This window comes from Pichia membranifaciens (assembly GCF_001661235.1).
Source record: "Pichia membranifaciens NRRL Y-2026 unplaced genomic scaffold PICMEscaffold_2, whole genome shotgun sequence".
Lineage (NCBI taxonomy): Eukaryota > Fungi > Ascomycota > Pichiomycetes > Pichiales > Pichiaceae > Pichia > Pichia membranifaciens.
In genome coordinates this window covers 1,430,761-1,454,010 of record NW_017566983.1, presented here as the reverse complement: position 1 = coordinate 1,454,010, position 23,250 = coordinate 1,430,761, and the positions used below count along the sequence as shown (strand labels likewise).

The window sequence follows — 23,250 nt, the reverse complement described above, 5'->3', positions numbered from 1 at the left end:
CGCTCCGGGGGAGGCATTGCCGCTTTTAGCACATTTTCCAGCCTTTTTCGCCGCCGCGCGCAGCTCGGAGAAGATAAGGAGTAGATGGATGGTTGTGATGAGATGTTCAGCTTTTGTTAAAAGAGAGACTATATATCGAAGTCGGCTGTCGTACAAAAAAATAAATGACGGTAGCGCTGACCGGAGGAGACGCTTACCGCGGCAGACCCGAGACCCAGTACGTTGAGAACAAAGAAGAGAAAGAAAGGAAAGGAAAGAAAAGTAAAGGAAAGGAAAGGATAGGAAAAGAAGGTGAGGGAAGAAAATGGAGAAAGGGTATTTTTAGGTTCTTTTCCAGAATTTCAATGCAGAGTTTAGACAGGAGGAACGACTTGGGAGTCGCACTTGCCGACAAAGTTACCGGCTGGGTCGTAAGAGCAGATGATGTAGGTGCCCCAGTAGGAGTCGCACTGCTTGAAGCCGCATCCGACCTTTGTGGTGGACTCCCAGATGACCTGGGTGAAGTGGTCGTAGACGGAACAGCCCGAGCCGTAGTCGTAGCCGTTACCTTCCGAGTACCATGCGTCGACAGAGCCGGTGGTGGTGTAGCCCAAGGCCAAGTTTTCACCGTATTGGCCGCCGGAGTGGGTCAAGGTGCCCGAGCAGTCGTAGGAGTCTGCGTAGTTCTGTGCGTAGGAGGCGAGGGTATCATCCCAGGACAAGCTGGCGACGCCGTGGAGCGCTCTCTTGGCGTTGTGTTCGGCCAAGATCTGGGAGGAGAAGTCGGAGCCGCCGGAGCCGCTGTCACCCGTGGAGGATGGGGCGGCGGCGGAGGAGGAGGTGGTGGACGAGCTGGCTGGCTGGTCCGCCTGCTTCTGCTGGTAGTCGGCGACGGTGGAGGACGAGGAGGCTTCGGCGGCGGCCTCGGTGCTGGCGGCAGACGTTTCAAACGTGGTTGGCGAAGGCGTGGCCTCTGCGGACGTGGCCGCAGCTGCCGCGGTGGCCGTGGCAGACGTGCTGAAGACCGGTGCGTCGTTGACGGCCGACGTCTGGCCCTCCACAATCACGGTGGTGACGTAGTAGTTTGTCACTGTCTCGACCACCGGGGCTGTCGTGGCGACTGCGGCGAACAGGGAAAGAACAGAGATCTTTGAGAGCTGCATAGTGCTAAGGAGTGTGTGTTTTGTGCTGTGTAAGGACTGTGTTTAGGGAACGGACGATACTTAATCTCTAAGGAGTGGAGGATCAACGTATCTGCGGACAAAGGAGTGTCTGGTGCTTGGGGTGGGTGGGTATCTGACGCTTAACGAGTGCTACGGCGAAGGAAAAGGGCAGAAGAAGGCGACGGAGGGGCAGGACCCCCCCAGCCGGTCTCTTCTTTTGCCAACAAACACACACACACCACCAACGGCAGAGGGACCACCTTGCTACATATATAGTCGCCAACAAAGCTGCCCCCGGATCCCAGCCAGAGAAGGAACGTCAAGGATCCCTGCTGCAGGCCCTCTGCGTGCCTGTGTGTTTGTGTCAAAGGCCCGTTTCAGCAATTGGCACAATGCTGAAACGCGCTCGCAGGGGGCAGGGCGGTGATCGTGCCGATCGAGCGTGGCGCGTCCAGGGCCGGTGGCCAGCGACGCGGTCTAGGCCGGCAGGCGGAAACCGGGGCCAGCCACTGGTGCTGGGGCCGGCAAACAAGAAGGCTGGTCGCGAGGAGGGGGGGTCGATCGCCGCAGTTGCTTTTGCCGTGCGGTCGATCGACCCTCTGGCGGCTTGGCAAAAATCCGTCGATCGACGGCGGCTCAACGGAAAGCGGTCGATCGACGGGTCGGCGATAAGGTCGGCGATAAGGTCGGCGCCGCGGGCGGGTCCCCCGACTATCTCCGCGCGGGCTCGCAGGTCGCCAGCGGTACCGCCAGAGCCTCATCACTGGCACACCCTCTGCACGAGGCAGAAGACAGATAGCACGGTGCACGCACACACAAACTCAGGTGCTTGCAGAGCCGGTGCAAGTCTCGAGCCACGCACCCGGCATTCCGCCACACAGCATGTCCTCCAGCAACAGCGGCAACTACTACCCGAGCCAGGCGGCGTCCCCCCGGTCCGCCCGGTCCACGTGGAACCCGGACAACTGCATCATCTGCGACACCCCATTGGACCCCCGCACAGGCGTCCCGACGTGTCTGTGCTTCGCCACGGCCACCGCCGTCGACAGCGCTCCCACGGCAACCGAAACACCCGCCCACAAACAGGCGCCGGGCTTGACGATCGACACAGCCAACCTCGAGCCGCCCCCGGTGGACGACAACGACTTCATCAACTCCCTCGCCTACCTCGCCGACTCGTCCTCGGAGGCGCTGCACAGGCCGGAGCCGCAGGCCCACCCGCAGATCCACACCCCGGTGATCAACATCTCCACGCTGTCCTTCTCGGACCTCGCCGGCGACGGCGACCACGCCGCAGTCAGCACGCACTCCGTGCTGCTGGACCACGCCAGCTCCATCTACTCGGTGTCGTCCTCCAACTCCGTGTCGTCCTCCAACTCGAACGAGGACCTCCTCCTCTCCGTCGACCCGTCGAACCTCTCCATCCGCCACAGCAGCGGCTCCGACGCCTCGCACTTCGCCCTGCCCACGTCGCCAGGCACCCTCACCCACAGCGACCACCACCACGGCCGCCGCCACCGCCGCCGACACTCGCGGACGCTGTCCGGCTCGTCCTACTCCTCGTCGCAGTCGCTGGACAGCCTGCGCGTCGGAATCGACGCCAAGGACAGGGCCTCCGTCACCAAGCCCGCCACGGGCTCGTCCTCCAAGCTCCCCACCAACGTCTTGAGCCCCGTCTCGTCCTTGTTCACCAAGCTCACCCGCGACCCGCACACCCCCGGCCGCCGCTCCCAGGACAGCCTGGACCTCGCCGACGCAGACCCGCCCGACCTCCCGCTCTGCCTCCCGCTCCCGCTCGAGCTCCCACTCCTCCACCTCCAAAACAAGGTCCACCTCCCGCTCCTCCGCCCACAGAAAGGACGTCGTGTGCGACCTCTGCGGCAAGACCTTCAACAACAACTCCAAGCTCAAGTCCCACACCCTCACCCACACCGACGAGCGCTCCTACGCCTGCGACGCCCCCGGCTGCGACAAGGCCTTTGCCCGACGCAGCGACCTCCGAAGGCACCAGCGCACCATCCACTCCACCATCGACGACGCCCACAGCCGCAGACAGAAGTGCGGCGGCTGGAGCAAGGGCGTGCTCCTGCGCCGCCCCACCTCCGACCCCGCCGTGTCCCCGGACCACCACCCGAACCACTGGTACGAGCCCTCTGTTGTCCACGGCGAAGGCACCAAGTGGGGCTGCGGCGACGAGTTCTTGCGCATGGACGGCCTGGTCAAGCACTGGCGCGAGAGCAAGCTCGGCAAGGAGTGTCTCGACTCCCTCATGCGCCTTTTCGGCGACCTCGCTCTCCGTTTTGACGAGGACACTCAGCTCACCGTCGCCAAGGACAACGTCCGGGCCCTCAAATGACCTCGAATGAGCCCCCTTTCCTCCCCGATTCATGTTCGCACGTGACTTGCCGTCGATCGTCCTTTTTTCCCGGATCCCCGCCCCCCGTCTTCCGCCCTGTGTCTTCCACCTTCCACAATTCGCCTTCCGCGCTCCGCGCTCCGCCCTCGGCGCCATTGCTCAGCGCTCAGCGCTCAGCGCCCGCTGCGCCGCCTGGGCCGCCGCAAAGGCAAACGCGGGGACAGAGGCAGGAGCAAAAGGTGGCCAAGCCTCTCGTACTGGTGGCTCCTTAAAATTTTGCGCACCAGGAGTCGGCGAAAATGGCTGAAGAGGAGGATCGTTGATGGCTTTGCACTTTTGTTGCTCTGTGTAGAAGGGCAGAGACTGGGTGGTGTGTGAACCGGACAGTCTTGACGGCAACACACAGACACACACAGACACACACAGACACAGCGGAGCACGGTGCACGGCTCTGCGGACTGACAGCATATATACCGTTCCGTCTATATCCCGTATAGCGTACCCGTTTGACGCCCGTCACACAGAGCAGAGGCATCTCCGGAGCAGTGCTCAGATGCAGCCAGACACACAGACAGCGGTCGGAAAAATCGCCCTTGCCTTGCCCTCCAAGATGTCCAACTTCGACAACCGGCGGCTCCCCATGCCGGTGCTTCCTGCGTTCATGGGGCCCGCTGCGGACAAGGCCGCCGCAGAGCCGGCGGAGACGGCGGCCCGCAACAGCGGCGGGTCGACGCCGACCAGCACTGGTGCCGACACAGCGGTGGCGGCTGCTGCAGCCGGCGGGCTCTCCGGCCCGGCGGCCAGCACGGACCCTGCGGGGCAACCGGACGCTGCAGCGGGCAACAACGACCAAGAACCCGGCGACGAGAGAAACGCCTGCGATAGAAACGGCAGCGATAATAATACAGACAATAACAGACACAGCAACGACGAAGATGGCGACGTCCACAGAAAAGACGCCAGCGCCGAGCCCGGCGCACAGCTGGCCAGCTTGCCCACAATGCCGGCCCTCACAACAGGCCCCCCGGCGTCGTACCGGGGCCCGTTCCACCACCCGTCCGCCGCAGACGCCCGGTCGGACCAGCGACATCATCTCCCGCTGCCCCTCCCGCTGCCCCGGTTGAGCCTTCCGAGCGGACAGAGCTCCTCGCTGTCTCTGCCGTCGCCCATCTCCCACCACCTCCCGATGATCAACCCGCAGCCGCTCCCGAACATGGTTCTGTCCTCACCCCGCCCCCACCCGGGCGCCAGGAGACCCGGCGACGACTCCAAGGCCGGCGACGACCAAGCCGAGACCCAGGTCCTCGAGGCCTTGACAAAGCTTCGCTCGTCCAGCATGGGGCCGTCGAAGGCGTCCACGCCGATCACCTCCTCCTCGCCTTACCCGCCCCTAACAGCGGCCAACGGCCAACCGAGGCTCGTCTGCTTCGGTCTCTTGGAACGCGGCCACGACGCTTTGAGAGAAAACGAGAGATATGTCAAACCCAGTGTCGTCAGATGGGGCTGCGAAAAGACCTACGACAGCCTACAGGCGATGCAGACGCATCTACTCGAGGGCCAATGCATCTTACCCTTTGTGCCCATTGGAGAAACTCCTGAAAGTCTCAGTGAGCACACGAGGCTGAAGGTCGTGGAGAACGCGCTGAACAACTGCGTCATCTCGAACGAGAAACTGAACGCCGAATCGAAAACAGGGTTCTGGGGCACAGTCCTCTCTTCGGAGCATCCGTTCCAGAGCCGGCTGGCCAACCACGAAAACGAGAAGGGTAAGGAGGCGCCCAGCGTGTCGCCGTCGGTGCCAAAGCCCACGGCTGCGGTGGCCGTTGTTCCGGCCGCTTCTTCGGCCTCCTCTGCGTCCTCGTCCAGCTCCTCGGTGTCGTCGTCGGCGTTCCGGCCGCAGGGCCTGATCTCCATCTCCGACTTGGTCGAGGCGACGATGAAAATCGAGGAGAAGGAGAGAGAGGTGAAGAGGGAGCAGTTGCGAGCACAGTCGCAGCTGAACAACCCGCGGAGCAAGGCGAAGAGGGCCAAGGCCGCAGGCAAGGGCGAGGCCAAGGTGGTGAAGAAGCGCAAGGTTTTCCGCTGCTCCTTCTGCAACAAGGTGTTCACGCGGAAGTCGAACCTCGACTCGCATCTGATCACCCACAGCACAGAGCGGCCCCACGTGTGCCAGGAGTGTGGCAAGTCCTTTGCCCGCTTGTCCGACCGCACCCGGCACGAGAGCACCACGCACAAGGCCACCAAGACCTTCCAGTGCCGCGGCGTGAAGAAGGACGGTGTCAGAGAGTGGGGCTGCGGCCACTTCTACTCGCGTGCCGACGGCTTGCGCAAGCACTTCAAGAGCTTTGCCGGCAAGCAGTGTCTCTACGACTTCCTCCGCGACCTCCACGGTGACACCGACGAGTTGTTCATCGCCTTCCGCGGCAAGCCCAGCCAGCACCAGGCGGCGGTAACTGCCGAAGACGGCCCCCAGACCAAGGACACCCCCGCCACACCTACCGCCAACACCGACATCATGGACAACAGCACCACCTTCGACTCGCCGGAGATGCTCCAGAACGTCGAGAAGGCCATCCGCAACGTACGCCAGCACTGCGGCTGGTAGTCCTCCGCCGGCAGCCGACCAAACCCTCACGGAAGCCGTCCATCCATGTCCTTCTCCCACCTTTGTTCCCGGTTCCCGGCCATGAAAATGGACGACCGGACGATAAGCGGGCCAGCGGGCGGGTGCTGCACATCCGCGCGGGCCAGAGAGTCAGCCCGGTCTCGTTTTTTTGAGTCATGGCGGCTGTGTGGCACCGAGACCGAAGACGCCTGGACGTTGTGGGCTTCTGCTGCGGTTGGGGTGTGCCCGGTGGTTTGTATAGAACTATGTATCCTACTTGTGTTAACTAGAGAAATAGCTGACAACGACTTGACCTGGCGTACGACAAAGACGCCAGCAGCTACCAGCAGAACAGGAAGCAGACGACGCACAAGCGGCATAGACTACGGCATCGCAGAAATGGAACAGCCAGACGCCGAACGAAAAACATCCTCTACTACAGCCATTACGACGCTTAGGACGTTCACGGACAACCACAACATCGGGCACCCTGTAGCATGGGCTTTTTCACAGTTTGACAGAGGGTTGCAGAAGGTGTTGCCGGAGAAGGTGCACCGGGTGCTGAAGCGGGTATTTGACTACCTTGTCAAGAAGTGGTTCTTCATCGGGCTTGCCTCGTTCATCGCCCTTTCCCACTCGTTCCCACATGCCACAGAAGGTGTGGAAATCGACTACTGGGCGGTGGCACTCATTTTCTTCATCTCGGGGCTCTCGATCTCGACCAAGGAGCTTTTGCTCAACATGAGCAACATCCATGCCCACGTCTCCGTGTTGGTGATGAGTTTCTTGATCACCTCGGCGATTGTGTTTGGCATCTGCTGCGGCATCAAGGCCGCCCACAACGGGGAGATCTCGGAGTGGATGTTGGCCGGGTTGATTGTCACCCACACGTGTCCAACAACGGTCTCTTCGAACGTGGTCATGACCCGGCAGGCTGACGGTAACGTCGCCCTCTGTCTCTGCGAGGTCATCATCGGTAACATGCTTGGTGCTTTTGTTACCCCGGCACTCTCCCAGATGTACCTTTCAGGCACGTGGCAGTTTGCCAACCCTGCTAACGGCACAAGCGTCAGTTCCGTCTACAGACACGTCATGATGCAGATTGGCTTGTCCGTCTTCGTCCCGATGTTTGTTGGCCAGGTTGTCCAAAATATTATTCCGAAGCAGGTAAAGTGGTGCCTGCGGTTCTTCATGTTGAACAAGGTGGGTACCTTCTGTTTGTTGTTGATCATGTGGTCCTCCTTCTGTACCGCATTCCGACAAAACGCTTTTACCTCCGTGTCCCATTCTTCCATCATAATGATATGCTTCTTCAACCTGGGAATTTATCTCTTCTTTACTTTAGTTTGCTTTTTTTACGCACGGCCGTGGTTTGTTCTCAAGTTGTTCCCACACAAACCTGATGAGAACAGCTCCAGGGTTTACAGAATCAACTACTGGCTGTTCCGTCCGTTTTTCTACTCGAAGAAGGACACAGTCACGATCCTCTTGTGTGGCCCAGCGAAGACTGCTGCTTTGGGTGTTTCCCTAGTCACATCGCAATACGGCAACAACAACCCTTATCTAGGCCAGCTTTTAGTTCCGTTGGTATTGTACCAAGCCGAACAGGTTTTCACCGCAGGCATACTTACCTCTTTTATGAAAAAGTGGGTCAACAAGAAGAAGGTCACCGACGAGGAGGAGAAAGAAGCTCTGGCCGGGAAAGGATCTTCAGCGGCTGCTGCCAATGGTAGCATTTTTTCTGCTGCGGATCATAGCACCATTAGCACAGATACTGCCATCGGTCAAAACAGCGACGAAAGCGACTTGCAATTCAGCGTCCTAGGGCAATCTTTGAATGACAATGTCGACGACGATGGAGACCTGCAAGACGATGATGACACTGGAGACCTTGACAAAGGTTATGGTAGCCACGCTAGTTCGGCCCGGAATATGAACGGTGCAAGCACCAGCAGCGGCAGAAGTTCGCTAAAGGTGTGAAGAGGGAGAGTTTCAAGAAGGCAAGAGGAGGCCCAAAAAACTTTCTAGGATTTGTAGTTTGCATATATGTATTTTCTCTTCAACTGTATAGTTAGCAACCATTCTTGCATAGCTGCATATCCACGCTTTTAGACAGAAAAGTTCTGTAAATGCAAACTTTACCTTTTTCTATCAATTTTCAAAGCAATAAAAATTTATTGCTGAAGAGCTTATCCATTCTTCTACGATGTGAACTAAAATAGTGTCAACTTTTTGAATGTAAGGCGCCTACATCCTGATATACTAGCAAGTTTTCGAATGGGATGTTTTCCATGATAATTGATATTCTTTGGCCCAAGGCACATTAAATTAGTTCCCGCGGCATGCTCGTTTTCTATTATTAGAGGCTTTTTGAAGTTGCTTCATAGTTTGGTATGTAACAATATTTTAAAGTCATAGGATCAGCCGTCTGAAAGAAGCTGCTTTTTTTGAACAACAGCAATTCATGCATCGAACGCTGGAGCCAAAAACAAATAATAGACTGGATAAAGCTAACCGTGTCACTGCCCCAATAAGTTTGCATATTTATCTTCCTTTGCTGATTAAGCTCACCGATTTCTCTTTAATCAACTCAACATCAAAAGCAGAACTTAAAGAGATTGCGGATTACTGTTCCACACTAAATACTAGATCCCCTTTGCACACACAAATATTTGTCCCCCCTAACAAAGTAGTTCGCCGAAATTACAATGTATTCAACATGAAAGGTTCTCGGTAGCTATTACAAAAGGAGTATTAAAAAAATAAATTGCAGCTAGTGATTTGAATTGGTATTGAAGTAAGAAGGCTTGTGAAGAAAAGAATTTGTTTTTTTACCCTTTTAGACGGATTTACCGGGACAGAGCTCATGCAAAAAGATATCAGATCTTAATTTCCTTTTATCAATGCCTGCGTAGGGCTTAGGCTTAGTTTCATACGGAATACATCAAATCTTACTGTACTACAGAAACTAAAATCTTAGAGCCACTAATCCAAATGAAAAACTAAACTGTTTAAAGGTGTTATTACAAGCCCTAGCAAAGTTCTAATCAAAACCCCAGAAGGTTGACTTTCTCTCCGTTCTTAAAGTTCAGCGGGTTTGTCTATGGTTAGGTAGTGATGATATAGTTATCTTCACTGGCTCATACATTGCATAGCTGCTTACTCAAAAACAAAGCTGAATGTAAATACCTGGCTTGATGAAAGTTTAGCTTGGAGGATGGAGAATTTTTTGTGGCTTTGCTCTGCATGTTCGTAGAGTAACAAAGGAGAGAAAAATATAGCCAAAACGTGTTAACAATCTATTCCAACTATGCGTTGCTATATATTTTGTTAAGTAATAAGATAGACAGCAGTTCAATTTAGTGATAATATAGTTATCTCCACTGGCTTACACATTGCATATCTACTTACTCAAAAACAAGGCTGAATGTGAAGACCTGGCTCAATGAAAGTTTAGTTTGGAGGATGGAGAAGTTTTCTTGGCTTTTTTGCTCTACATGTTAGTATAGGTGCTGAAACTTTCAAATGAGTAGAGGCTGAACACGAGCCTTGACAGCCTCTTAAGAGTGGGCGGGTGTAATAAGAACCAACTGGAAACTGAGAGAAAGAATTCATTTCTGAATATTGGTTCATCCGTTGTGCAGGAAAGAACAATGTGCGGTGAAACTTTTTGCAATGGTGGTAGGGTGGTAGGTAGTTTTTGAGTAGTATTGTATAGTTTGCCTCCTGCAAGGACTTTTTGACAATAGCCGCAGTATTCAAGCAGGGCAGGGCCAGTCATTTGTGCATTACTGCGAGCGATATCTGTTTGCTGCAAAAAAGGATGCAATGGAGGTTCCTGAAACATATTCAAATTTTGTTCCTCCTTCCATTACCCCACAAACAACATCTAAGTAGATCTGGCTCTGACAAAACATATCTAGCCGGTACACTATGCCTTCTTTTTTCTCTCCCAACCCTTGACAGCTGCCACTTGATAGCAGCACTGTAATTGCTACTGCTGCACCCAACAATGGCGAGTCAAAACCAAGTTTTCATTAAGCACTCGGTTACAGAGTCTGTTAACGAGTTTACACTAGTAGAGTATGGTGTAACACCGTGGTCCCAGTTTGGTGTTTCAAATGTGCCATACCAAAAAGCAAGAAATTTCATGCCCAACTTCCTCTCCCGTTTTTCCTCCCTCAGGCTCCCGGCCCCAAAGTATGGCAATTGATTTCCCCACGCTACTATCTCCCCTCTGGATAATCCTTTTGCTGCCAAACCGGAAACTCCTTTCACCACTGCAGTTTGGCATATACAAAGGCAAACCTCGGAACGGCGTTGTTCTTTTAGATTTTACTGCTCTCTTTTGCCGAAACAACTTCTCTCAAATTACCCTCAAGTTCTCTTCTCAGTTCCCTCGCATTTACTCGCATTACTTGCAGATCGCTGCAAAGTGTGTTACCTTCATTCAAATCCGGGAGTTCTGCAGAATGCCACACACGCGCTTCGATCCTTATTTGGCCTGCAAACGGTACGCCGGCAGCAGTGAGAAGATAAAGACGTAGATTGGGAGAAAGTTAGGTAAGTGAGGGATATCAAAATGATCTAATATATAGGTTGATACAAAAATACACAGGTCGGGGCTGTCCCGGCTCAACGGGGCTGAGTGAGATTTTTCATTGCCTTCTTCCGCACGTCTTTCAGATTTATGTTGTTAGGCAGCTGCTGCAGCGTCTGGAAGGAGGTGATGCATTTCTTGCCCCTGCCGTTCCAGTGTTTAACTAGAGCATCCCTTCTCGAGTAGACCATGCCACAGCCCCAGCTTCTTCCGTCGACGATGCCGCTGCATGCCAGCTTGAACTGGAAGTGGTAGGTGTACTTGTGGCGCTCAAGGTCGTTACGTCGCTTAAAACGCTTCTCGCAGAACTGGCATCGGATCTGCTCGTTCTTTTCGAGATGGCAGCGTACGTGAGATGTCAGGTTTGAGCTCGAATCAAACGACCGCATACACTTCTTGCAAAGATACTTCTTTTTTGTAGGCAAAGAAGCCTTCTCTATGACATCTTCATTCTCAGTCGCCGACAACAACGCCGTAGCGTCATTGCGGGTTCTACGATCTCCTTCGATCTTTTTATCTTCTTTCACTGTTTTTGCTGCTTCGTCAAAAACTTCCTCCACCTTCATTTGTAGCTCAGACCGTTGCTGATGGATAGTTTTTGTTTGCTGTGCAACATGAGGTGCACTGACGCCGAAGTTCTCTAATTGTTCAGGCATCTCTCTCCCTTCACTTTTTTTCTTTATAAAATGCTCCTTGTCTTCTAAATGTAAATGAGGTACTTTGGTGTGTTCCTCTGGTTTAACCTGCGCATATCGATCCTCATTTCTGGTTGTCTTCTGACGCCAATATTATGCTTATGTAGTCCTGGGTGAATCTCTGGCTCCACCACAGTAGTTACTAGCACGTTATCTGTATCCAAACTGTCATTATGCATTAGCATATTGGTCAAGTCTGATGTGTCATTTGAAATATTGGTATACTCCGAAACGAGAGAATGGCTGTTGTGACTTTGTGCAAGCTCAAGTCTGGCCCTCGAGCTTGCAACGGCATCTAAACTCTTTTGGGTGGGTATAAAGTGAGGACTCTGTTGTTGCTGATGCTGATGCTGATGCCGCCGGTGGTGGTGGTGAAAGTGTTTTTGTTGCTGCTGTCGTGTCTGCTGCTGTTGCTGTTGCTGTTGCTGTTGCTGTTGCTGTTGCTGTTGCTGTTGCTGTTGCTGTTGCTGTTGCTGTTGCTGTTGCTGTTGCTGTTGCTGTTGCTGTTGCTGTTGCTGTTGCTGTTGCTGTTGCTGTTGCTGTTGCTGTTGCTGTTGCTGTTGCTGTTGCTGTTGCTGTTGCTGTTGCTGTTGCTGTTGATAAGGATGATGTGGGTCCTGTTGTTGGAAGACCTGTAGCTCCTGTGGTAGTTGGCTCTCTTCAAATTCACTACTTGGTTCAAGGTCTGTATTTAAATCAAGTTCTAGGAACGCGCCGTATCCTGTAATGGCGCCTTCAGTCACAGAGAGGTTCAAATCTGTTGTATCATCCAAGGTAGAGGGTGATAGTAGCTTGCCGTGATCTTGCAGTTGATGCATCTGGTACTCCGCTTGCAACAATGAAGGTTTTGGGGTGGAGACCAACTGATCTGAGAAAACCTTGGCAAAGCAACTTTTGTCATAGTTGAAGTGCTGTTTTGGAGAAGTCTCAAAATGGGTATATGCCATGTGGCTGTCCATATTCTCTGTGTGCTGCTTGTTCTTCATTCGATGTGGAGTGGAGCTCTCCGGGCAATCCTGTCTGTATCTATTGTAGCAATAGTGGCGTCTGTCACATGCAGTGTTGCAGCTGTCGTCGCCAGTGCAGATGCAGCTGTTGCTGCTGATGGAGATGTTGTGCGAGTAGTGCAAGTCTGCCACCGAGGGAGAGCTGGCGGACGGAAGAGGGGAGTTGGGGACGTAGCTCGAGCTGAATAGCAAAGGGCTTTCCGATAGGTCCAATGGATCGCTATAGCCTGTTAAAAGAGATTCGGGAGTGGCCGAAGTGTAATGTGATAACTGCTTGGTTGAGACGTCGAACGACACTGTTGTTGTAGAGGACAACGAGAAGTCCATTGTTATTGTTTTGCTATTTTTTTGCTTTTCTTGCACTCTTTGCTCCCGTTGAAAGTGGGGTAAGGGTCCAATTGGGTAAACCAGAAATGCAGGCAGAAGACAAGCGATTGTAAACGGGTGTAACAAAGGTCACCAGACTGCGGCGGCTGCTGCTGGCTGTGGAACGCAGTGTATCGGGTATGCTTTTGAAAGTGCCAATGGTGTCCTTGGACGAAGCTGTGGGTATAGGCAAGGGCAGAGCGGAACAGAGTTTAGCGTGTTGAGCCAAGCTGATCTAGTCTGGGAAAGAATCCTTTTGCAATCACGGGACCTGAATCCGACAGGAAAAGACAAGGGGCCCTGGTGGGAACGAATGGCCCTGGACATGGGCCCTTATATATATATATGTATGTATGTATAGCTGGACATCTTGCCCCGGAAAATGTATAGGTCCGGCAAGAACCTTAGACAAACAGCCGAGTTCGACGGAGCCGGCGAGCAGGACTCGCCTGGTTCATCCGTCCTCTGCGTCTCTTGCTGGCCAACACAGAAAGATGTGCAGGTACGCCAACTCTATTAGCTGCTGCGCGATGACGACGCTCTAAAGCCTTCGACAGGCCTTCTGTTGCCAGACGTCACAGCAATATAGCCGTCTGCGGCGTGCAGCATGCATTTCCTGCAGAAGCAGGCTGCAGCTGCATGCTGCAACCGGATGAGAAACTAGTTTCATTCCAACAGACTTGCCTGTTTAGGCAGGAAGATGCTTCTGCGATAACAGACGCTACTATCGCGAAACAGAGTGCGGCTCATGGACGATGACCGACAACCGGGGACGCGCCCTGCGGCTTACGCGGAGTGAAAAGTTACCTACCTTAATAGGTTGGCCCCAACATGGTGCTGCCGAGAATTGCAGGCAGCGGTTGATCTGCACCGGCCGTCGGGCCGCGGTAAGACCTTTGAATGATTTTGCCGCGGCACTATTGCCGACCGAGCTTTGTACTATCGGGGTTTATGTCCGGCAGAGACGCTCGTTGCAGCTGCCTTCCAAAATCAGTAATGGGAGGGCAGGCCCACGCACACTAAGGAATGGCAAGCTGCATTCGCCAGCGACACCGTACCTGGCTTGGAGAGGGAGACAAGAGGGGCAGCACAGGAAAACATAGCTTATTTGGTGGAAGTGAGCCACAGTTGGCGGGCCACGTGACTGACTCAGGTTATAGCGGCAGCCCAACTCCAGCTGGAGACGATCGGTTCTCGGCGGCAGATCGACCCGGGCGGGTGGAAGAAGATGTGGATTTAGTGATACAGTAACAAACAGTGCTGGGGGCGCAGGGGATGGACAACCGGATAAGGTTTTGTACCACGCTGATCGCAGTTGTTACGGCATTGCTGGGTGTGTTCGCCAGAGAACAAGCAACAACACAGAGATAATACAGGTTCAACGCTCGCTGCGCTAACGACCATTTTTGGCAGCATCGTTAGGTTGCCTCTGCTCGTCTCCCAGAGCGCCACGCCGACGACAGCGACGGAGTTACGCAGCATGGCGGCGGAGTCACATCTGCCGCCGCTATTATCCGACCACGCACGTCGGACCAATGCACCAGACGCCTCCTGCAGCCGTCCTGCAGCGTTCTGCCAGGCCCTGCAGTATCACACTAGCCCCTTGGCCTATTGGCTAGCGCACGCCATGCAGAAGCCGCGAAGCTGTCTCCCCTTCGGACAGCGGTGCCTCCCCCTTCGCCGACACCCACATCCAGCCCCGTATCTCGACACGCAATGCTTATTTTCTCAGTTACTTAGTTATTTACTTTCTTAGTTAGGAGCTGGCTTTCGCAGCCTTTGTGCGTTGGCTCACTTTTTGCGCACTCCGAGAGATTTAGAACAAATGCGTCAACTCGATAATCTTCTCCAAGTCCTTCACCTCATGGTAGTGCTCGGTGAGGTTGTTGAGCACCATGAACTCCCGCAAACACTCCTGCCCTTGGGCACTCTTCCAGTGCTTACGCAAGCCGTCCTTGCGGGAATAGAGGTGGCCACAGCCCCACTTCTGCCTGTTGCACTTTCCAAAGCACTTGAACGTAGTCTTCAGATGCAAGGACCGCTCGTGGCGGTTCATGTCCGAGCGTCTCACGAACGCCTTTGAGCAGAACTGGCACACATGCGGTTTCACCGTAAGATGCAAGCGAATGTGGGAATCGTGGTTGGATTTACGGGGAAAATCTTTCCCGCAGTGTTTACAAACAAACACGGTCGGCTGCTTCTTCTTTTTATTTCTCCTGCCGGGTCTAGAAGTTGTCGTGACTGCAATGACGCCACCGGCGCCTGCGCCGGTGGATGTAACAGCCTGGTGAGCCTTAACTCCACACACCTCGCCTCCTCCGTTTGCTGCGCTTCCAAGATTGTCCTTGCATTGCGATATTTCATTTGTGTCCGATCCTCTAGTTGCTATTTCCACCTCGGCTTCGTTTTTTCTTTTTGTCCAAGGGCGTCGACCCCTTGTCTTTCTCCCCCTCTTGGACCCTTTTCCCACCTTGCTACCACTGGCTACAGTATTACCTTTTTTCCCCTTTCCACTCCCACCTTTTCTAATCCCATTCCCGTTTCCAATATCATCTCTGAAATTATTGTTTTCTTCTAAAAAGACAAGCTTCCCTAGTTTTTTCCCTTTTTCAGGTGAAACTTTATTATCTACTTTACCAACACCACAACCGCCTTTGCAATCATCATTAGAATGGTTGCACTGTTCAGAAATGTGTGCTGTTTCCTTAGCAATTGAAAATACACCATCCTTGGTATCAAACACAGTAGCAGTAAAACTACTAATACCTTTACCTGCTCGATAGCACTCATCTTTTCCATTCCCTTTCTCTAGTGCTTCCTCATCTTTTCTTTTTTCTGCTTTCACAACTGTTTCCATTTTCAAATTTGTAGCAATATTTTGTTCATGGGCGAAAGGCTTAGCTGGAAATATTGCTTTACTCAGGTTATTCTCGTCATCTATTGTATTTTCAAGGGTACAAACGTAACTTTGTATTTGATTACTGTTTGTCAAACTCAGCAATGATGGAATTTCAAGCTTCACACCAAACAGATGGTCCTCATCATCGTGCATTATATTGATTGGAGTCGGAGATAGTGAGAAATTCGTTGATAGCAGCTTGGTTTTGTTCAATTCAGCTTCTTCTACTAATTGGTGACAAGTGTGAGCTTCCTTTTGGTGACTGCTTTTAAAAATTGGATTCGGTTCATAAGTATATGTTGGGAAGTCATAAAGAGAGTCGACTAAATCAGAATCAATAGAGCTAGGAGATTCGATACTAGAAAATGTTGGTTCAGAAGGAGCAAAATATTGAGAGGAAAGGGTAGAGTCAAAAGAAGTGTTTCTTGAAAAGATAGACTCGGATTTGGTGCAGCAAAATCCCCTACCATCTTCACATTCATGATTTTCTTCATCTTCGTCCTCATCTTCTTCATTATAGCCACCTACCGAAGTTGTTATCTCCCTTCCCAAGGATAAAGACTCATGGTCGTCTATCAGAGAAGCATGAGTATTTGAAACCAAAGACACTTCATAATAGTCGTTAGAATAGCAATAAGAAGGATAATCTGCCGATGAGTGGCATGGAAGATAAAGTTTAGGCGTTGTGAGTGGATCTTCAGTGATTCCATTATATTCGTAAGCCTCAAGAGTATTTTTTAATTTTTCGAAGGGGTTGTTAGGGGTGCTATGGATCAACTGAGACCTTGGAATTTTGAACAGAGAATTGAAATCATCATCGTCAACCCCAGTTCCTACGCCTTCACTGTCTGCATCAATGCCACATTTAACGTTTTGGTGAGACTTTACAGCAAGGGCAACACCCGAATCTGGGTTGGAAGCGAGAATATCGTCAATCGGATTAGCATCGATGACGGTGGCATGGTCTTTCAATTTTCCCGAATCCCGGGAGCCACCATGGTGGCAAAGAGCAGTGGTTCTGTTGCCTTCAGCAACGCCACCTTTTTTGCGGCTGTCATCTCCATCTGCTCCCCAGCAACTATTTGCAATTGCGTTTTCCATTTTGACCGTCATCTGCCCAAATCTCCCATTGGCGGACCTTCGGGACCTGCGGGTTTTTCTCTCAGACTGAAATTGGTACAGCATCACGGTAGGAATCAACAAGTAGCTACGCGTAAACTGAGAAAGTTTTCTTTTGTTTGACAGTTTTCGCAATACAATGGTCTTGCTACAGCTGACACACCGACAAGTAAAATTCTAAAAGGGGTAGAATTGAAAAGAAAAAGACAGGAAAAAAAGAGAGTGGAAAGAACCAGAACGAAGATGCAGAAAAGTCGTCCCCTACTTAAATGATTATTGCTATCTTCTACACTCCGATATCATATTACCACTAGTCTCCTCTTTGCCACCAGTCGTGTTAAAAATCACATCAAAAATCTGTTTCTGTAGAAATCAAATATTGAATCTAACCCAATCGGGTAATTCTATCATCACCACATTTTTTCCCGATTCACTGCCCCACACACAGCCTTGAAGTCATCTTTCCTCCTGTGGGAAGAAGGCAGCCTTGCCACTACCCTTTAGGTCTAATTACTTGCATTGCGTCTGGTGATGGAATGGTAGCGGCAGACTGAAGCTAGTAAGTGATCTAGTGGGGACGACGGGGGCAGTAACAAAAATTATAGTATTAATAATAACAGTAATAATAATAATAATAATAATAATAATAATAATAATAATGAAAATTTAGTACATATAATATAACTTAAGTATAATATTTACTACAAATCTAAAAAAATCAGCAGCATCATATGAATCATCAGCATCCTTAGAAACACTTGTGGTGAACAATGGATGGTCCAGATTCGTCGTATTCTTGCTTGGAAATCCACATTTGTTGGAAAGTGGACAAGGAAGCCAAGATAGAACCACCGATCCAGACAGAGTACTTTCTCTCTGGTGGTGCAATGATCTTCACCTTCATAGAAGATGGAGCCAAAGCAGTGATTTCCTTTTGCATTCTTTCAGCAATACCTGGGAACATGGTGGTACCGCCGGACATGACAATGTTACCGTATAATTCCTTTCTGACATCAACATCACACTTCATGATAGAGTTGTAAGTAGTTTGGTCGATACCAGCAGCTTCTAAACCAAGAACAGAAGGATGGAACAAAGCTTCTGGAGCTCTGAATCTTTCGTTACCAATGGTGATGACTTGACCATCTGGTAATTCGTAAGACTTTTCAATTGCAGAGGATTGAGATGCAGTTTGTAACTCTTGATCGTAATCTAGGGCAACGTAACATAATTTTTCTTTAATATCTCTGACAATTTCTCTTTCAGCAGTAGTAGAGAAAGTGTAACCTCTTTCAGACAAGATCTTCATCAAGTAGTCAGTTAAGTCTCTACCAGCCAAATCAATTCTCAAGATAGCATGAGGTAAGGAGAAACCAGCGTAGATTGGAACAACGTGAGTAACACCATCACCAGAGTCCAAGACAATACCGGTAGTTCTACCAGAAGAGTATAAGGACAAGACAGCTTGAATGGAAACGTAGAATGCTGGAACATTGAAAGTTTCAAACATGATCTGAGTCATCTTCTCTCTGTTAGACTTAGGGTTCATTGGAGCTTCAGTTAAAAGAACTGGGTGCTCTTCTGGAGCAACTCTCAATTCGTTGTAGAAGGTGTGATGCCAGATCTTTTCCATGTCATCCCAGTTGGTGACGATACCATGTTCAATTGGGTATCTCAAGGTCAAAATACCTCTCTTGGATTGAGCTTCATCTCCAACATAGGAATCCTTTTGACCCATACCAACCATGATACCTTGATGTCTTGGTCTACCGACGATAGATGGGAAAACAGCTCTTGGAGCGTCATCACCGGCGAAACCGGCTTTACACATACCGGAACCATTATCAATAACTAACTGTAGTAGAAAATAAGGGAGAGGGGAAACAATGAATTGGTTAGTATTTCAAGTTCTATTAGAGAAGATGCAAGTTGAATCCTTTGATCCCAGGTGCGTTCGATATGATGGCCGGAAACAACAAGATAGAAAGCAACAATGATGCATTTCTAATCATTGTACTAGTTATTGTCATCGTTGTTCATCATGTAAGATTCATTGGTATCACAGGCATTGATCCAGTTATCGTGCGTGATACTTGAGTATTTTCCTAACTGTCCCTAGGAAGTAGCGAATTTCGTTTTTTTCCGGATGCGTAGTTAATTCTGTGCTCCGCCAAATTTTGGATTCCCAAGAAAATCGAGAAAATTCAAAAATCTAGAAATTACTAGTGCACCAGTGGGGAATACGCACCCAAATCACATAATAAGGGAAAACAAAGCCTTTGACAAAAAACAACGATGAAATGCAATCAAACCAACCCGGATCAAATCACATGCTGGGGAATTAATGGTGTCGGGAAAAAGACACTCTTCTATGTCAGCACTCAATTGGGTCTGCAGAAGAGTCCCTATCCACCGATCCTTGTACTAGTTGTGTAATGTTACTTACAGCAGCAACGTCTTCTATAGCAGGTGTTAGTAAACTGGTAAGCATTAACATAAATTACGTTGCCCGTGTCGGAAGATCAACGTTCCGGCTGCCTTCCCCTTTGTCAATCAATTACTGATCTGGCCTGCCGTCGCCTCCAAGGCCAACACAATTGACCACAAAGGGCACACAACCCTGCCGATTCGCCATCATGAACAAAATGAAAGGGCTCAACGTTTTCTCCCTCCACGCAACAGTGTCTTTTGGGTGCATACGTACCGCCGTCCATTTTTGAATACTATAACAATCAAACAACTAAGTGAATAAGAGATCTGTGTTGAGCAGAATACACTAACCAAACGACCCTAAACACCAGTGTAACAGGGAAGAGACACCAGAGCTCAGACAAGAAAAAGAGAACAGGTGGGCAAAAGGAGTGCTCAAGGGCAAAGCGTGCTCGCATCCCTCGCTTCCCTCGCAACTGCAACAAAACAGACAGACCCGGTTGCCCAATTTATCTTCGATCCACGCTGGCCACTCGAGCCACTCGATCCACCACCCTCACCCTCAGCTATTTACCATTCTCCCTCGGGCCCTTTCGAGCAAGCCTCCGCGTGCTGCTGCTGCTGGCGGCGGCGGCGGCGGCGGCGGCGGTTTTCGGCGGCAGCGGCACTCGCGCAGCAGTGATATGTGAACCCGTGCACCGGCATGTGAGCAAGAGGGGAGACAGAGCGCGAACCGTAGGAGGAGCGCAAGCCTTGGGTCTGAGGCTTTGAACGCTGTGTCCACTTACGTAAGCAGAATGTGGATTGATCAAATAGATAGAGATCTAGATGGATGGATACTCGATACAACGACTACAACGAAACTAACGATATCTGACCTTTTGCTTGGCGCCACGTTTCTCCAGCTTGATCTGTCTCTTGCTCTTGCCTGCGCTGTCCCCCTCGGCGTCCGCAGAAGCAGCCTCTGAACCGCTCTTTCTGCTGCCCCCAAGCCCCGGCATAAACATTCCCAGCACTGTACCCACAAGGCCCTTCAGCTTCCAGCCAGCAAACCCCGGTATGACCAGTAAAACCCACCATACCTTCATGCTGCCGAAGAGACACATCAAAACGTCGATAACCAATGTCAAGTAGATGACATCAAACATGTACTCCGTGAGCCCGGCCTGCTGCAAGTCCTCGCCGGCCTTCATCAACACCTTATACCCATCGGAGTTCGTTGTGTAACGGGGTCTGCCCACCTTCTCAACAGTGTACTCACAGAACAGCGATGGCAGGGAGAAAAGCAGGAAGTATAGCTTCCCGCTTCTTGGTCTTTTGAGCACAAAAATGCATAGCACTGCAAACACATTCACGATGAAAGACAATCTATGCACGGAGGAAAGCGTTTCCGTGTTTCTTTGCGCCTGTTTCTTGTCTGCTGCACCAGCCATACTCTTGCCCCGGTACTTGTTTTTTGTCTGTCAGGGTTCCTACATCCTCAAAGGGAATAGAACGGGCACAAATCAACGGGATGGTGGAGGAATGTGACGTTCCTTTACAATCAACGTTTTTTTCCATTCAGCGAGAACTCGATTGGGCACACGGCTTGATCAAAGTACGATACCGTTTGCAGTACCCTGTCTTATGGGATATTTTTTGCAGTTACACAATAAAGTGCTTATTATTAGAAATACATAGATCGTTATCTGTAAAAGAGTACTTAGATATGTATAGATCTGCATCGAAGCACTAATTGTGTTTATAGAATTATATTAAATTACCTGTCAATAGAATAATGACCTAAGTAGAAAGGAAGAAAACTAGAAGGAAAGAAAATTTGAGAGACACACCCACACACGCATTAGATTACCAGCCATCAACGTAGAAAGAGAAAGTAAAGCAAAGCACCTGTGCGCAAAACACTCCCCTTTCAAGAGAAGGGGAAATCTGAGTAATGTGATTTTCGGGTTATGCATACAGCATTCTTATAACTATCATTGATTAAAGCTGTAGCTACTTAAATGGTGGGGAGAGACAAAAAAAAAGATATCGAAAGTTTCTTAACAACAACCTCCTTGTTGAGAATTAACCGCAGTACCTGCTAGATTAACGTTTGGTTTATTGCTTGCGTTTGCTGCAGGTTGTGCGTTCGCCATCTGATCTTTGATTTGCTTAGACATGAGAATGAACGCCTGTTCAACATTAGTGGAGTCGGCAGCAGATGTCTCTAACAATTGAATGCCTCTCGAGTCGGCAAACTCCTTGGCAACCGCATAATCCACAACCTTCTTGTCTGTCAAATCGCACTTGTTACCAACCAAGAGCTTTTGGACACTACTGGTGGCATATCTGTCAATCTCCTGTAGCCATTGGTTGACGTTATTGAAAGACTCCTGGTCTGTCACATCGTAAACAATGATGATACCATGTGCACCTCTGTAGTACGAAGATGTGATCGTTCTGAATCTCTCCTGTCCAGCGGTGTCCCAGATTTGTAACTTTATAGTCTTTCCGTCTAACTCTATGGTTCTAATTTTGAAGTCGACACCGATGGTGGAAATGTAGTCTTGTGTATATGTGTTCTCAGCAAATCTGAGCAACAAACACGACTTACCCACACCGGAGTCACCAATCAACAATAGCTTAAATAGATAGTCGTAGTCGTTGTTCATCTCTCGTCAGTTGTCTAGTCGCTGCCTTGGTCGATGCTGCTATCTCTCCTGCCCAGAACAGTACCTTGACTACCCCTCTTCTCCTTACTGAACCCCTGGCTCCTCCAAACAACTCTCTAAGCTGCGTGATAATGCCAGCCAGCATGTGTGCGACTCGTTGTTGCCTTCTTCCCTCACATTCACAGCACAGTGCGAATTTCTATACCCTACACCCCTACACTGCCTGCGTACTCGTCCAGGCCCACAGCGGCAAGAGCCCATTGCCATTTCCAGCTAGAGCTTGGCTTCCCTGGGGGCGCACATACATCCACATATACACACTCGGTTCTATATACGGGATACGGTGATGGTGTATACTGCACCAGAATCGCCTCACGGAGATGCTCTCTTGTACCAGACCGGCATTTGTACAGCTCTATATTGCCCCCTTACAATGCAGTGTCTCAGATTTTTTTCTCGGCCAAAGTTCCTGGGCCTGAAAATGGCCTAAAGGGGAAGGTGGCTGGGCTGACATGTTTTTCCACCATGATATTCCAGCCCCTGGCCCTACTCCAGGTTGCACAGAACCCTGGAACGTCCCATTCGAGAAGTGCAGTGGGCCAGCAGAAGCAATCCGATGCTCAGTGTGGTTCTTTATATATTGTTAGTCTGTTTCCCTCTTCATTTTCTGTCTCATAGCGTAGAGATCTAGACTTGTGTTTCTACTGTGGTCTTCCGTGCTCTGTAAAGCAAACATAACAGCCAGTACCTGTTATACCCTGGGTGCCTGCTAATTCATCTTGAAAAGTAATTGAGCTGCAGTTACTTTTCACATCAATCCAAACCAGGCCTGATTTCATTTCATCTCTTCCCGTATACCACAAAATTCACTTCTTGTGTCCGTCTTTCGTTTAAAACTTTAATTTCCAATTATTTCAATTCTGCAGTTTCATCTATTTTTTGAAACTATACTGATATCGAGCTGGATTACTAAAAGCTCTAGCTTACTACTTTTTTACCGTCCTGGCATTTACTCCGCTAACTTCTCCATTTCCATTCAGCAAAATCGTCATTCTCTGGGCGTCTCATTCTAATCGTACTTTGAGAGTTTCACCCTTAATGTCCATACAATTCGCTACTTATTACAACTCAAATTGTCTAACCCCAATCACATTTCTAACTTAAGTCATTCCTTTGAACCTAACAGCAAGAAGCTACCAGCTAATCGAAAAGAAAATTATCCTAATGAGCAGCAGGAGCAATAACCACAACAATTTGATCAACGACAGAGTAAGAACGGGAAATTCAAGATCATGTCTGGAAAAATCAGCTTCTTCCTCCTCGTTACTGGGGCGTACAAGAAAGATCTCTTCTGAATCGCAAAAGTCAAGACCTCTC

At 50.3% G+C, this 23,250-nt stretch overlaps 12 protein-coding genes across 12 annotated transcripts; 5 read left to right on the top strand and 7 right to left on the bottom strand.

Moving 5' to 3' along the window:
• Nucleotides 1-85: 85 nt before the first annotated feature.
• Nucleotides 86-1,354, bottom strand: PICMEDRAFT_15616 (hypothetical protein). Its single transcript, XM_019160892.1, has one exon. It carries the CDS (start codon nt 1,140-1,142, stop codon nt 354-356), a length of 789 nt encoding a protein of 262 aa, XP_019018809.1. The 5' UTR covers nt 1,143-1,354; the 3' UTR covers nt 86-353.
• Nucleotides 1,355-3,009: 1,655 nt separating this feature from the next.
• Nucleotides 3,010-3,171, top strand: PICMEDRAFT_22354 (hypothetical protein; the record flags this gene model as incomplete). The annotated part of the gene is made up of 1 exon (XM_019162250.1): nt 3,010-3,171. A coding segment is annotated over one exon (162 nt), but the record flags the coding sequence as incomplete, so codon positions are not given.
• Nucleotides 3,172-5,434: 2,263 nt separating this feature from the next.
• On the top strand, nt 5,435-6,103 carry PICMEDRAFT_32455 (hypothetical protein; the record flags this gene model as incomplete). Its single annotated transcript, XM_019162767.1, has 1 exon — nt 5,435-6,103. The coding sequence occupies one exon, from the start codon at nt 5,435-5,437 to the stop codon at nt 6,101-6,103; it is 669 nt and encodes a 222-aa protein (XP_019018807.1).
• A 546-nt stretch (nt 6,104-6,649) lies between these two features.
• Nucleotides 6,650-7,756, top strand: PICMEDRAFT_21861 (hypothetical protein; the record flags this gene model as incomplete). Its single annotated transcript, XM_019162227.1, has 1 exon — nt 6,650-7,756. A coding segment is annotated over one exon (1,107 nt), but the record flags the coding sequence as incomplete, so codon positions are not given.
• A 2,331-nt stretch (nt 7,757-10,087) lies between these two features.
• On the top strand, nt 10,088-10,580 carry PICMEDRAFT_117894 (hypothetical protein; the record flags this gene model as incomplete). The annotated part of the gene is made up of 1 exon (XM_019159845.1): nt 10,088-10,580. A coding segment is annotated over exon 1 (356 nt), but the record flags the coding sequence as incomplete, so codon positions are not given.
• Nucleotides 10,581-10,727: 147 nt separating this feature from the next.
• On the bottom strand, nt 10,728-11,397 carry PICMEDRAFT_15611 (hypothetical protein). Its single transcript, XM_019160891.1, has one exon. It carries the CDS (start codon nt 11,357-11,359, stop codon nt 10,739-10,741), a length of 621 nt encoding a protein of 206 aa, XP_019018804.1. The 5' UTR covers nt 11,360-11,397; the 3' UTR covers nt 10,728-10,738.
• Nucleotides 11,398-11,526: 129 nt separating this feature from the next.
• On the bottom strand, nt 11,527-12,928 carry PICMEDRAFT_117889 (hypothetical protein). Its single transcript, XM_019159844.1, has 2 exons — nt 11,969-12,928; nt 11,527-11,748 (listed from the first exon to the last, which is right to left on the bottom strand). The coding sequence occupies exons 1-2, from the start codon at nt 12,730-12,732 to the stop codon at nt 11,694-11,696; spliced, it is 819 nt and encodes a 272-aa protein (XP_019018803.1). The 5' UTR covers nt 12,733-12,928; the 3' UTR covers nt 11,527-11,693.
• A 493-nt stretch (nt 12,929-13,421) lies between these two features.
• PICMEDRAFT_117881 (hypothetical protein) lies at nt 13,422-14,062 on the top strand. Its single transcript, XM_019159843.1, has one exon. The coding sequence runs from the start codon at nt 13,527-13,529 to the stop codon at nt 13,872-13,874; it is 348 nt and encodes a 115-aa protein (XP_019018802.1). The 5' UTR covers nt 13,422-13,526; the 3' UTR covers nt 13,875-14,062.
• Nucleotides 14,063-14,478: 416 nt separating this feature from the next.
• PICMEDRAFT_15609 (hypothetical protein) lies at nt 14,479-14,841 on the bottom strand. The gene has a single exon (XM_019160890.1). It carries the CDS (start codon nt 14,825-14,827, stop codon nt 14,588-14,590), a length of 240 nt encoding a protein of 79 aa, XP_019018801.1. The 5' UTR covers nt 14,828-14,841; the 3' UTR covers nt 14,479-14,587.
• Nucleotides 14,842-17,458: 2,617 nt separating this feature from the next.
• PICMEDRAFT_15608 (hypothetical protein) lies at nt 17,459-19,652 on the bottom strand. Its single transcript, XM_019160889.1, has 3 exons — nt 19,494-19,652; nt 19,236-19,249; nt 17,459-18,644 (listed from the first exon to the last, which is right to left on the bottom strand). The coding sequence occupies exons 1-3, from the start codon at nt 19,501-19,503 to the stop codon at nt 17,538-17,540; spliced, it is 1,131 nt and encodes a 376-aa protein (XP_019018800.1). The 5' UTR covers nt 19,504-19,652; the 3' UTR covers nt 17,459-17,537.
• Nucleotides 19,653-19,880: 228 nt separating this feature from the next.
• PICMEDRAFT_15607 (hypothetical protein) lies at nt 19,881-20,696 on the bottom strand. The gene has a single exon (XM_019160888.1). The coding sequence runs from the start codon at nt 20,650-20,652 to the stop codon at nt 20,083-20,085; it is 570 nt and encodes a 189-aa protein (XP_019018799.1). The 5' UTR covers nt 20,653-20,696; the 3' UTR covers nt 19,881-20,082.
• Nucleotides 20,697-20,897: 201 nt separating this feature from the next.
• Nucleotides 20,898-22,227, bottom strand: PICMEDRAFT_15606 (hypothetical protein). The gene has a single exon (XM_019160887.1). The coding sequence runs from the start codon at nt 21,871-21,873 to the stop codon at nt 21,262-21,264; it is 612 nt and encodes a 203-aa protein (XP_019018798.1). The 5' UTR covers nt 21,874-22,227; the 3' UTR covers nt 20,898-21,261.
• Nucleotides 22,228-23,250: the final 1,023 nt, after the last annotated feature.